This window comes from Salvia splendens, chromosome 12, assembly GCF_004379255.2.
Source record: "Salvia splendens isolate huo1 chromosome 12, SspV2, whole genome shotgun sequence".
In the NCBI taxonomy this organism is placed as follows: Eukaryota; Viridiplantae; Streptophyta; class Magnoliopsida; order Lamiales; family Lamiaceae; genus Salvia; species Salvia splendens.
In genome coordinates, this window is record NC_056043.1 from 32394533 (window position 1) to 32407710 (window position 13178).

General features: G+C 31.9%; 2 protein-coding genes across 2 annotated transcripts; one reads left to right on the forward strand and one right to left on the reverse strand.

Moving 5' to 3' along the window:
• Positions 1-156: 156 nt before the first annotated feature.
• Positions 157-2076, forward strand: LOC121757346 (NAC domain-containing protein 104-like). The gene is made up of 3 exons (XM_042152894.1): positions 157-500; positions 907-1178; positions 1781-2076. Exons 1-3 carry the CDS (start codon positions 338-340, stop codon positions 1922-1924), a joined length of 579 nt encoding a protein of 192 aa, XP_042008828.1. The 5' UTR covers positions 157-337; the 3' UTR covers positions 1925-2076.
• A 5495-nt stretch (positions 2077-7571) lies between these two features.
• On the reverse strand, positions 7572-11885 carry LOC121757161. The gene is made up of 3 exons (XM_042152672.1): positions 11764-11885; positions 9235-9989; positions 7572-8946 (listed from the first exon to the last, which is right to left on the reverse strand). Exons 2-3 carry the CDS (start codon positions 9942-9944, stop codon positions 7761-7763), a joined length of 1896 nt encoding a protein of 631 aa, XP_042008606.1. The 5' UTR covers positions 9945-9989; positions 11764-11885; the 3' UTR covers positions 7572-7760.
• Positions 11886-13178: the final 1293 nt, after the last annotated feature.

The following is a 13178-nucleotide window of genomic DNA, read 5'->3' on the forward strand; positions in this document are numbered from 1 at the left end:
GGAGTGGGAATATACTTTTACACACACATATTTATATATATACATACATACATATATCAATAATGTTAAATGCCAACAAAAGTAAATAAACAAATACACAATCCACCAAAGAAAAAACCAAAAACAATCCCATGCTTGAATCTTTGGTGGTGGTGATCAAAACAGATACACCTTCCATTTCACGTCAGTTCCAACACTCTCTCTCCTCTCTCTCTCTCTCTCACTATAAATATATCACAAAATCACTTATACAATCTCATTAATTCTCATCCTAATACATAGAGAGAAGTCACAAATTCAGTACTTTTTCTCTTCTTGCTTTTGCTAGTGCTTCAAAATGGGGGATAACGGCTTCAACATGCCCCCCGGTTTCCGGTTCTACCCGACCGACGAGGAGCTCGTGGTCCACTTCCTCCACCGCAAGGCCGCGCTGCTGCCCTGCCACCCCGATGTCATCCCCGACCTCGACCTCTACCCCTACGACCCCTGGGACTTGCACGGTAATAGTCACCGCGATTCAGGGGTATTTTAGTAATTTCATATTAAAAAAAAATATTACTTCCTCCGTCCAACGTCCAATATTAAGTGTCTTTTTTTTCTCTTACACCGTTTCAAGAAATGTGAATTAGAAAAATAGCGGAACATATAATCATATTTTTATAAGTTAATGAAATGTGTGACCTTATACAAGTATAACGATAATTCAATCGGCTAACAAATAGACAGAGGTATTAGTTAATTATCCAAAATTCAAGAAACCTTGTCGAAGAAGCCGTGAAATGTCTTAATGGACCCCGACGTGGAATATTTAATTAGTTATATTCAAAACAGTGTACAATGTAAAATGTCTGAATTGGGCCCTCATCGTAAAATGTCTGGCTCGGTCACACGCTCGTGTTTGTGCAGGTAAAGCGATGTGCGAGGGGAGCAAGTGGTACTTCTACAGTAGAAGGACGCAGAGCCGGGTGACCGGGAGCGGATACTGGCAGCCAATGGGAATGGAGGAACCAATTTATTCAAATGGGAAGAGAGTTGGAATGAAGAAATGCAGTGCATTCTACTTAGGGCAGCAACCTTCTGATGAAGGAGTCAAAACCAGTTGGATAATGCAGGAATATGGCCTCCCTGATTCTATCTCCTCTACTCGATCATCTTCGAGAAGAAGAAGTTCCAAAATCGTAAGTCCATATATTAATTTCACCTGCATTTTTCGTAAGTGAGCCTAATTTTCTCTTAGGGTCGGCCGAAAACGTGCCCTTCATATGCGCCCAATTTTCTATTTGGGTCGGCCTAAAACGTTATGATTGCCCCTTGTATGAAGATCTTTTATTTAAAGAGGACGTTAAACAATGTCATTATTTTGGGATTATTTTAGACACTATCGTCATCCAAAAAAAAAAAAAAGTCTTTTCGATTTTTTTATCTCTTATTTATCCACCTTCAGCTCACAATATTCAAATTATTATTTTTTATTTCTCTTACTTTTTACCAATTTTACATTAAAACTCATGTTGTCAACTACTAAGTAGTAAAGCGTATATTGTAAAATTACAATTTTACCCCTTACTTGATTATGTCCTTTCAAAATTTTGTTTCTGCGTCTGCCACTGGCTCACGAAGAAAAATGAAAATTTTGCTCGTTGTATGATTTGAACACACGAGTGCCGCATTTCTCCCACAAGTAGATGCATCTATCGTAGATGGATCGAAGAAGTGATGACAATTTTATCATTAATTCTGACAATATATATGAATGTATTTGTGGTTTATGGATGTGTAGGATTACAGCAAATGGGTAGTTTGTCGAGTGTATGAGCGCAACTGTGATAGTGATGATGATGATGGGACGCAGCTATCGAGCTTGGATGAAGTATTCCTGTCGCTTGATGATCTTGATGAAATCTCTTTGAGAAATTTTACTTAGCTCCCAAGATTATTTTATAGCTACTATTTTAATTATTCATATCTAGCTACTTTTTTTTTTATCTTGGGGAACTTATGTAATGTGATATCAATTTGAAAATATAGCAACTTTGAAGTTAATTAAGAGCTAATTAATGACGTGGAATTCGGTTTTTCGAGGGGTTGACACGTGTGATTAGTACATGCAAATGCAAAGGCAGCCACAAGCATATTGTCATACATAGGATAAGATGCATGAAAATGGAGGTAGATTGTGTGTTTGTGTGTGACTTCCACTAGGGTATTGCTTGTAAATTTTGATGAGATCATTTGGGATTCTCACGTGCAAAGGGAGAGAGATTATTGAGGAAGAAATATTGGCTTATGTGGGGCCTATCTTGATTAATAATGGTTTTTTTATTTCCAGTATAGTGATGTAGGGTCGGCGGTTTTGATTTTTGAATCGTAATGACCTCTTACGAATGCTGGTTCTACAGGTCTGATTTCGGATTTAAAATTTTAAAATTGTAAGCGAATGTTGGTGTTTGGCTAAAACTGAGGAAATAGGAGAAATCGAGAAAAAATGGGGAAAAGAAATCAAAATAAGCAAAAATTGCCCCAACGGCCAACACCGGTGATTTTTAACTAGAACAGGATTTGTCATAGAGAAAATATTTTATCAATTAAGTTGCGTTTTGCTGTCGTTTTTGTAATAAGTCTTATCTTGAGAAGTTATTTTGGTTATACTCAGTATATATATATAGTGTTTGGTTGTTTCTTCATGTTGCCTCTATGTTGATTAACCTTTTTTGTTTCCCTTCTATTTGGCTTTTATATGATATGATGGGCATTTGGTGCTTCTCTTGTTTATCAAAAACTTAAGGAATGCATTTGCTTTTTTTTTTTTTATATTGGTGGCTGCTTACGCTAGCATTGCATCATCTATGATGCAACCACACTCAACCCTCTTGTTAATTTTATTGTTGAATAATATAGATAATATACCACATTTTTATTTTATATTTTTTACACATAATAATGCCAGATCAATCCAAAATAAAGCTTATTCTGCTAGGCACTTAATTGCAAAATTTAGATAGGACTGGAATATATTGTGTGTGATATAGTCCATATTTACTGTCTTTAGATATATAAAAGGCTTTTGATGTAAAAAAATTGTATATTTCCTTTGAGTATAATACATATATAAAATTTGTATATTTCAATTGAGTATCATAAATACTATAGTCCAATTTAATAGGCATTCAGTGTAATTAGTAAGCAACTAGATGTACTTGCACTATAAAGTCACCATGTGTTTGACATCAAACACACATTGAAATGTGTCCCACGTTGTTGGAGTTCTAATTAATCAACAAAATAAGCTAGAGTAAATAACTTTAATTCATAGCAATCTTTCAAGTAGAAAATGTATAAAATAAGTTAGAATATATTCACACACAATAGGGCATGTGTTCAAAACTTCAATGACAATTAAATTAATGATCCCACTAGTTGATAATCAAATGCATCTCTTTTATATGGTATCATAAAAAATTTGAATATAGATTATGAATATTCAGAAAAGAAAAATCAATTTGGACATGTCACACTAATCTTATCCATTAGGTCCATGTCACAATTTGCACCTTATTTTATATGCATTTAGTTCAACTAATTGTGTTGGTCAAATTAGTGCATTTGTACCAATCAATCCGACCATATCTCCAATTCCATAAACCACTTTCTACCTTCTCTTCTCAACTTAGTCTTTTCATTTGGAATTTCAAAATTCTGAAAGAATAAATTCAGCCAAAATATAACTTGCCATAAAAAGGTATTTAAAAAAAAATAAATTAAAATAATAGTACTAAGTTAGTACTAGTTGATAAATTTATTTAGTGCTCAGATATATTTATATTACTAATCATTTCTACTTATTACAAAGAGAGGTGATGTGACTCCAGTATAAGATATAATAATAAAAAAAATATGTACAACAGTATAAAATCATAAAATTTGAATTTACTTACAATTATCTTATAGCTACATTGTTTTTTAAAACTATAACTAATATAATTGCCAAAGAATCATATATTAACATCTCAGCATGTTAATTAAATAATATAGTCTACTTTATAAAGAAAACAACATCAATTGGTGAAAAATAAAAACAAAATACTCTGTATCATCATACATGGGTGAATAGAAAATTTTTTTTGCTATAAAATAATTTTGAATAAACCAATAATTTTTTCAGCTGATTTTAAAAGTTGTAATATAAACCAGAATTTGATTAATTTTTCGTGGTTTTTTTTGACAATATGCTCTAAAACAAATCAACCGATTTTTATTTATTTCAAAATTATGTAAAGTTACGTTATAACCTAATAGCATCACTCTTTTTGAAATGAAAACACAACTTGCAAACAACCATATTTGTACTCTTTTTAGCTAATCTGGCCTAATTCTTGGGCCTAACACCTACTTGACATAACTTTCTGGTTAAGTATACCTAATTCATAATTTATGATCTCAAACTTTTGATTAATTACTATTGGCATGCTCTCTGCAGTTCCGAGGTAAGAAAATTATTTTGATAATTGGTAACGCTTAGTATATAATAAAAAGAGTGCCTATATTTTTGTCTTATGTATAGGCAACAATTATTTAAAAGTACATGTCATGCTTACTTCTTATTCAACTTCAAAAGAATAAAATAAAATAATAAATATTGTATAATAAAACTATTTGATTGCTTAATTAGCTCGTAAGCACTGAGCACAGTAATCATCTCACCCACACACATTTCACATACAAACAAAGCACATGCACATCTGAGAAAGAGATGTGAGTGTATAAGTGTATAATAATTAACTATGAGCAAAGGCAAGTCCCATATACAAGTTTGATGGGTTTCCTTAGAATAATAATCATTTAAAATATGAAATTAAAATCAAATTTTAGTCAATAGCACAGGGTTCTTAAATGATATATTAAATCATAATGTTTTAATTTTTCTCAATTATTTCGTTCAAGTAAAAAAAACGATGTCTTTTGATTATACTCAAAATGACGTCATTGCATTAAAATAAGAAAATAAATACCCAAAGAGATTAGTGTTTAGATGAAACGACGCCGTTTGAGCATCATCAGACATTGTTTTGTACATTGGTGGGTAATTGAGAAATATAAAAATTTCGTAATTTCATATTTTGTTTTCAAATATTATGGGACATGTCAAAATATGAGCAATACTTATTGCAACAAAACAACATCGTATTGAGCATCATTAGACATTATTTTGTACATGGATGACACAATTGAGAAAAAAATAAAATTTAATAATTTGGTATTTCGTATTCAACTTTTATGCAATTGATCATAATTTACTTAAATTTTGTGATTTAAATGACTATTTTTAAAAAAAAACTTTGCTTGGAAAAAGACCAAATCAAATGGAAAGTCATTATGATTGCATAAGACATGCCTCTCACTGGCCAATCTCAACTTGTTCATAAAGTTATTTAGTTTCATTGATAGAGACACCAAAAAAGAGAATATATATATTGACTTGAACACAAGCCAAATACCCATTGAGCTAGCTAGGGATAATCATTCCTTGATTAACATATTTGTGCAACTTCTAAAAAAATGAATTATTGTTTTCCCCAATATATCATGTGGCTTTAGGGCAAAGCTAATTATTCTAGTACACATGTTTTTTTCCACAAACAAAAAGGTCAAAGATAAAGCCTCATTGAAGTCAACAAGATTAATTAGACAGGTTTAGAGATAGAGCAAGTGGAGATAGCACTAGTTGCACAATTTGACAAATTTAAATATAAAAGAAAAATAAATCTCAAATGAAAATATTGGGTCCTTTTCGCCGGCTCACATTAAAAAAAAAAGTTATTGAATCCATGTCCCATATGTAACATTTGCCTTTTAAACTTATCATTAAATCCAATTTTTACTATAATATGATACTAGTAGAATTTTTGTTTTGTTTTTGTATTTAAGTCTCTTTTATGACTAATTTGCTAGAGTTTATTAAAATTAAGCTGGTGACTAACATTTGATTTCGAGTTAGAAAATCAAAACATGTCAAAAATTCGGATTATAATGTAAAATAACCACGTAATTAATAAGGGATTGGTTGCTGATAGCTGAATTTAGAATGTGAAAAGGGAACTATCTCCGGTGCTTGATATTATTACGAAAATTGGGAAAAGTGTAATTAGGTTTTATTTTTTTACTAAAAAGTGTAATTAGGTCTGAACACTGAGTTATGCACTGCTAACCAAATAATATTGCAAAATTCAATTTGAAAACGAACTCTTACAGTATAATTAGGTGGAAAATTCCATTAATTTCCCACTATCTAAATTAGGGATGTCAATCGGGCCGGCCCTACTCGTGTTGCGGGTCAATCGAATGCGGACTAATCGGATTGTGAATTTTTCGGGTTGTAAAAGTTCAACTCTAACCCTAAAAGCTAGGATTTCGTGCTAGCCCAGCGGGTGAATCGGGTTGCTGCCGATAAGATTAACATGTGATCAATCCAATAAATAATGATGAAAATTAGTTATTTTCATAAAATGTAAAATATTTAATTATGATAAATTTGAGATATATGGTCAAACTCAATCACAAACATGATCAAATACTAATATTTGGGATATTTCGTGAAATTTTAATGCATGTTTTGGAAATTTAAATATTTTTTAAGTGAATTTGAAGTTTTTAATTTATTTATCAATTATTATATTAATAAAAATTCAATATATAATTTGTATATTTAATATAAAATTGAAAGTTTTTTTAGTTATCTATATTATAAAATTAATCAATGAAGTGCCGAATTAGAAAAAAAAAATAGAATAATAGAAATTTTATCGGGTTTTTGAGTTTGACCCTAACAGGTCGCGGGTTAATCGGATGCGGGCTAATCGGGTTTTAATTTTATCGGGCTAAAAATTTTCAGCCCTAACCCTATAAATTTGGCGGGCTATTCGGGTCAGCTCATGGGTGGCGGGCTACATTGACATCCATAATCTAAATACTACTAGCATTTATCGTCACACAAACCACACTAAAATGAATTTCCAAAAATAGCTTTAAATGAAAAAGAAAGAATTAGAACAATTGCATATAAAATATATTTGCAAAAAAAAAATTATGTTTTCCTAATATATGTGCAAATTGAGATTGAACCATATACTACTACCTAACGAGACGTAGGTAGTATTAATTAGATATCGGGACCCAAAAATTGGAGATTTAAGATATATGGGGCTTGTTTATTTGGGCCTTAATTAAATTAGAATTATTTGAGGTACAACTAGGGCCCATACTTGTTTAGAACTTTCGATTTTGAAATAATGGGTCTCGACTTTATATTCAAAACTTTAAAAGGGAAAAAAAAGTTTAAAGATTTTTAAAACAACGAGGATTTTTAGAACTTTGTTACAAGCTTCCACATTAGATTTTAAGTTATAAAGTGAAAATTAATATTTGTAGATGATTAAAAAAATAGGGGCATTGACGTTTAATATCACAAAACTTTCCAAAAGTTTATTTTTTCTCACTAACTTTAAACTTGACATATAATATCACGAGCTTATATAATTGTTGCATTTTTATCGCCGGTGACAAAATCCGACTGCATTTCACTTATCATCACAACACATCAAATATGAAAAATGATAGTTATGTGATTATAAGATAGTAAAGTTAAAAATACTAGTGATTATAAAACAAGGCTTTTCCTACAACCTTTTAACAAAGAAAACATTTTGTATGACTAAATGGCAAGAGAGAAAAAATCACCAAATAGCACAGTTTATCACCCAAAGTTACCTCATGATTCGGCTGCTCATATCATCCATTTGATTCACACCGCATTTTCGACAACAAACAAAGAAGCATAATGCACATTGAAATCCAGGCTCATCATAGCAATATCCATGACATAGGTCACATCTCTTTTTGTTGGATATGATTTGAAATCTAAGAGGGTGGTCATGGATACCGGAAATCACATGCTCTGTCCCATATTTGATGTTTCTGTGATAACCCGATGTAGCGGGAAAGCAGTCGGGATGAAAGGATTGATCACAGTCTCGACAATGGTACATCCATAACCTGGGGTGCATTTGGTATTCGCAGCTGCTACAGTAGAACTCCCCGGGACGGTTAACACATGCATCGTATGTCAACGACAACAAGTGATTCTCCAATCTATGCTTATTTGTTGCCGGTAGCATCACACATTCACCACATATACAGAATATGCATCTATTGCATCTGTATTGCTCCGTTCGAAAACATGCAGGGAAATGACAGTTAACGCATAAACCAGAGCTGGAATCATCATCTGTGAGGAGCTTGAGATAGTTATGTTGCGGGTGAGATGCGTGTTTTATGGTGTTGGGCAGAGAAGCACACTTGATGTCTATTGTGAATTCGCAGTATCTATATGTGCAAGCGTAATAGAGAACATTAGTAAAACCCCTACAAATATAACACCTTTTCCAACCTGTTAGCTTGGCATCAGCATTTCGAAGGGTTAGGTTGTGATCTTTGTGAGGATGAATAGGATGGGAGGTGATGTGTAGTGGTAAGTTGAAGCATGACAAGTGGAGAAAGTATTTGCATTCATCACACCTCATATAACCCTTCTCATCATCATCATCATCTGTTTGCTTCTTTTCTCGTATAGGTAGTGTGCACCCATCACATATTATCTCCGATCTTGTAATACTTTCAAAATCATCGTCATCGTCATCATCATCGTTTTTTTCGTGGTGATCATAAGATGACGATGAAGCTGAAAATGTAGTAAAAGTTAGTAGGTGCTGAGGGTGATTAGAGAAGCTGTACTTGCCATTGCCACGATCATGATGAGGGACGATGAGAATTTGCTCTTTAACGAAGGGTCTGATCATCTCCTCATACATGTCTTCTACTGCTATTGGAAACTTGGTAGCCTCTTTCTCATCATCATCAATTGCACTTTCACTTTCATTTTGATTATCAAATCTGAAAGAAAGAAAGAAAGAAAATCAACCGCAACATGAGTTATATTAAATGATTTTGCCAATGATACTATGAGTAAATAGTACTCCTTCCGTCCCTTAAAATTTGGTACCATTTGACCCGGCATTGATTTTAAGAAATGTAATAGAAAGTGGGTTGAAAAAGTTAGTGGTCTACTTTTATATATCAGTTTTAAAATAAAATGTGAGTAGGAATGAGTTGGTGGAATGTGAGGTCTACTACCAAAAAAAGGTAAAAGTGAAAGGTGACAAAGGATGAGTGTTTCATTACGCGCAGTTGAGATGGACGACATATCTGCAAAGGTGGCAATGATAGTGCCATCGTCTCAATGGCAAAGTCTTGCTGCATATACCACAATCAAAATCATATTTGATGTACTCAGATGGAAGAGAAAAGGAGAGGAAGAGAGAGTGGTGATGATGAGGGAAGTCCTTAGACTCAGGAAGGAGCGCGCAACGCTCATGTATCCAGTAGTTGCATATGTTGCAGGTGTAGGAGTCCCCTTTCTCAGTGGCACCACAGGCATCACAGGGGAATGGGCACCACCTCGTCTTGCTGGAAAAGCGTAGCTCATGTTGAGGGTGGCTTGGGTGGTCCATAAGCGGCTGTGTATCATTGAGCCCCCCCGCGCATCCCAAGTCGATCCACAATCCATCACACTCCCCTTGGCTGCATCTGTAGGCTAGGTTATGCAAATCCCCTCCACAAACTGCACATTTTGTCGATCCAGATATTGCTAGTGAGAGAGGGTGTGAAGGATGGATAGGATGCGTAATCTGTCTCGGCATTTCCATGCATTCTTTGTGTAACAACCAACGGAATCCACACGTAATACTGCATCCATACGTTGCATCTCCTGCTCTAAAGAATCTATCACAACCATAACAGACAGTGTAGTAATCTGTTTGATGGGCAGACTCAAGTAGGATCCGACCCAATGGATGTTCATGACACATATGACCAACTTTCTCCACTTCCATTTCTTCTTCTCTTTCCTCTCTTCCTATCACTACTCAGTACTCACACTGAAAAACATATATATAGACTCACTTAATTAATTATAGTATAAATATACAAACAATTGTAATGTGAGCAAAGTGTGAATAATAGGGTAATTAAACTATACTAGGTTATATACCAAGTCCAACAATGTAACTCACACATTCTTTTCTTGTTACAAAAAAAATTCTTGTATTCTTATTTTTAATAATTTAACTGATGATTGCATTATCAAACGCAATTAAATAGTATATAACTTATAGTTTGATAAATCTATTAGATAAAAAAGTTTTTATCTTAAACATAAATAGTAGTATAACTATTAACAATTCAACACATACCAAGATGTCATTATGACTAGGGATAGGGAAAAATACCGAAATACCGGTCTTATCGTACCAATAAAATACCGAAAATATAGAATTTTCGGTACTGTATGATACCTTACCGAAATCTTTCGGTAAGGAAACGGTATGAATTTTCATATACCGCGGTATACGGCTGCATGCCGAAATTCGGTTAAGGTATATACCGTAAAATATAAATATAATTATAAATAAAATATATTTTATATATATTTAAATTATAAAATTTATTGTGAAATATAAATATAATTATGAATAAAAAATATTTAATATATTTTTTGAATTATATAATATGAATAATATTTTAAAAAGTTAATTATCTATTTTCATTGATATTGAAAGTAAGGTATACCGCAAAAGTACGGTATACCGAACTTCCGTATGGTATACCAAAAATAAAGTACGGTATCGGTATGGAAATTCACGATATCGGAAAATAATGTATACCGAAGTTTGATATACCGATAATTTTGGTAAGGTAAAGGTATGATTTTTTCGCATACCGAATTGACGGTACGGTGGTTTCGGTAAGGTATACAGTACCTATTCACCCCTAATATTCAACCAATATTTTTTTTGACAACATTAAAACCAAACTAATCTCAATTAATAGGACATTCATTTTTATGGAAAAAGGCCAAAATATGGTACCTAATTCTTTTTGGACTTTCTATATTATACTCCGTCCCATAGTAGTGTCACACTTTCCTTTTTAGTTTGTTCCACAAAAGATGTCATATTTCCTCTTTTGGAAAAAGTTTCATCTCACATCAATTATAAAATTATATTTTCTCTCACCATGTAACACACAAAACAACATCCCCTAAAATCTCGTGACATCTCCCAAGTGTGACATCTTCTTTGGGACGGAGGGAGTACAATATATCCCATCAAAGCAGCCATATATGCACATACTCCGATATAATACTCCATCTAACGTATAAAAGCTAATTATATGAGGATGATCTAAAACTTAATTTTATTGTATTTAATTTATGTATCTAATTATATTACCAATGCTTCATAAAATATCTTTATTATTGGTGTTTCTATTAAAATTAGAAAACACAAATAAAAACTTCCTATAATCAGACATATATTGATATAAGTAAATTCAGACATATATGAAAACTTGAAATTAAATTCCTATCTCATAAACAAAGTAAAAATCATACTTTAGATATAAGAAATTATTTAAATTTTAATCTCCACATAAATGTTTATCGTTGCATCAGACAACAATGTAACATAAAATATAGTAGTAATATTATAATAAATATCACAACAAAGTTTCCCGCCATTTCACAAACCATATTATAATTATGCTTAATATATAAACACACAATCCAAATACAAAGCTAAATACTCCATCACATCATTTCGTTAACATTTTCACAAAATTTACAGCAACGGAGATTTAGAATAAATACATTACCTATTTGAGAGAGAGATATCCGATTTTGGCCGGCTTCAATCGGCGACTTTGCCGGAATTTGATTAGGAAACAAAACGGGAGAAGAGGAGACCAAGAAAGAAGTCGTGGAGATTGGAGAAAAATAAGAAACTCTATTGTTTACTCCTATGAAGTTATGATGAAGTTCAAGTCTTATAGTACATACTTTTGGGATGATAGGTAGTGCACGTGGGGCCGATGGCATCTCGAATGTATATAGTATAATACAAATGACGTTGATTAAACATAATTTACCGTTTAAGGATGGCTTCAAGATTAATTTTCAATTAAAAAATTCAAAAAAATGTAAGAAAGAATAATGCATTATAAACTGTTTAAATAAAATCAAACACTACGTATTATAAATATAATTAGTTAAATCGAATTTCAACCAATATGACTTGATAGAATAGATAATCATATCAAGATAAAGAAATCAAAATATCGACATGTAATTAAGCAACTTTTAAGTTGTCTATCTTGAATGTGTATTTATTATTGTGGGCCTATATAAAAAGATAAAGAAATTCATTTTCGTAAAAAAAGTCACCATTCTTATTACACACTACATCTACTTTTATCGCATTTCAAAGATTAGAACTAAAAGATGCTCTACAAAACAAAAGAAAAGAAAAGAAAAGAAAAATCATCATATATTAGAAGGGAAAAAGAAAAAAACACGTGTATGTGTTAAAGTTCATGAGAGCTTTGTGTAATAACTAATAATAGAATCAAGCAAACATAGAGAGCGAGCAAAGAATAGAAATAAAGTAAATTATACTACCAAGTTTATCAAATTGAGTAACACATTCCAACCTTGATTAATTAATGTGAACCTAAAAATATAGTAGTACTATATTCTTAATTTTGTTATAAATTGACGTTTCAATAACTAAACTGATGAACACTTTACCAAATACAATCAAACAAAAGTGATATACACATAGTCCATAGAAGTTATTTTGAAATGGGTATTAAATAATAAAAAAAAGGTAAAATGAAGAGAACTAGATACTTTTTTTGGTATATAAGTTTTAAAATTTGATTGCAAGTTTTCCACGATCTCACTTTCTCATCAATATATATCTTGAAATTCAAGACATATATAAACTTTAATTACTAACAAAAATCATATTCCGATTCTGTGGAAACTTGAAGAATTTATCTTCGTAAACAAAGAAAAGAATTATACTTTAGATATTATGAATTATACTTTGAATCGAAAATTATATTGACGACTTAATCTATACATATATAAAAGTTGAGTTTTGAGACGTTTTGAATAGCTATTTTATGCAAGGGATGTAAATGCAATTGAGAAAATTATTAAATTTAAAGTCAGTAGCGGTCATATTTAACATATTAAATCAAACTAAATTACTTACAATCATTGTTTA

What these genes read in the sequence shown, in the direction of transcription:
- LOC121757346 (XM_042152894.1), top strand. Translation starts at nt 338, where the DNA reads ATGGGGGATAACGGCTTCAACATGCCCCCCGGTTTCCGGTTCTACCCG. An exon ending in CGACCCCTGGGACTTGCACG is followed by an intron (nt 501 to 906) that starts GTAATAGTCACC and finishes GTGTTTGTGCAG; the next exon opens with GTAAAGCGATGTGCGAGGGG. An exon ending in GAAGAAGAAGTTCCAAAATC is followed by an intron (nt 1,179 to 1,780) that starts GTAAGTCCATAT and finishes ATGGATGTGTAG; the next exon opens with GATTACAGCAAATGGGTAGT.
- LOC121757161 (XM_042152672.1), bottom strand. Translation starts at nt 9,944, where the DNA reads ATGGAAGTGGAGAAAGTTGGTCATATGTGTCATGAACATCCATTGGGT. An exon ending in GTCGTCCATCTCAACTGCGC is followed by an intron (nt 8,947 to 9,234) that starts GTAATGAAACAC and finishes TCTTTCTTTCAG; the next exon opens with ATTTGATAATCAAAATGAAA.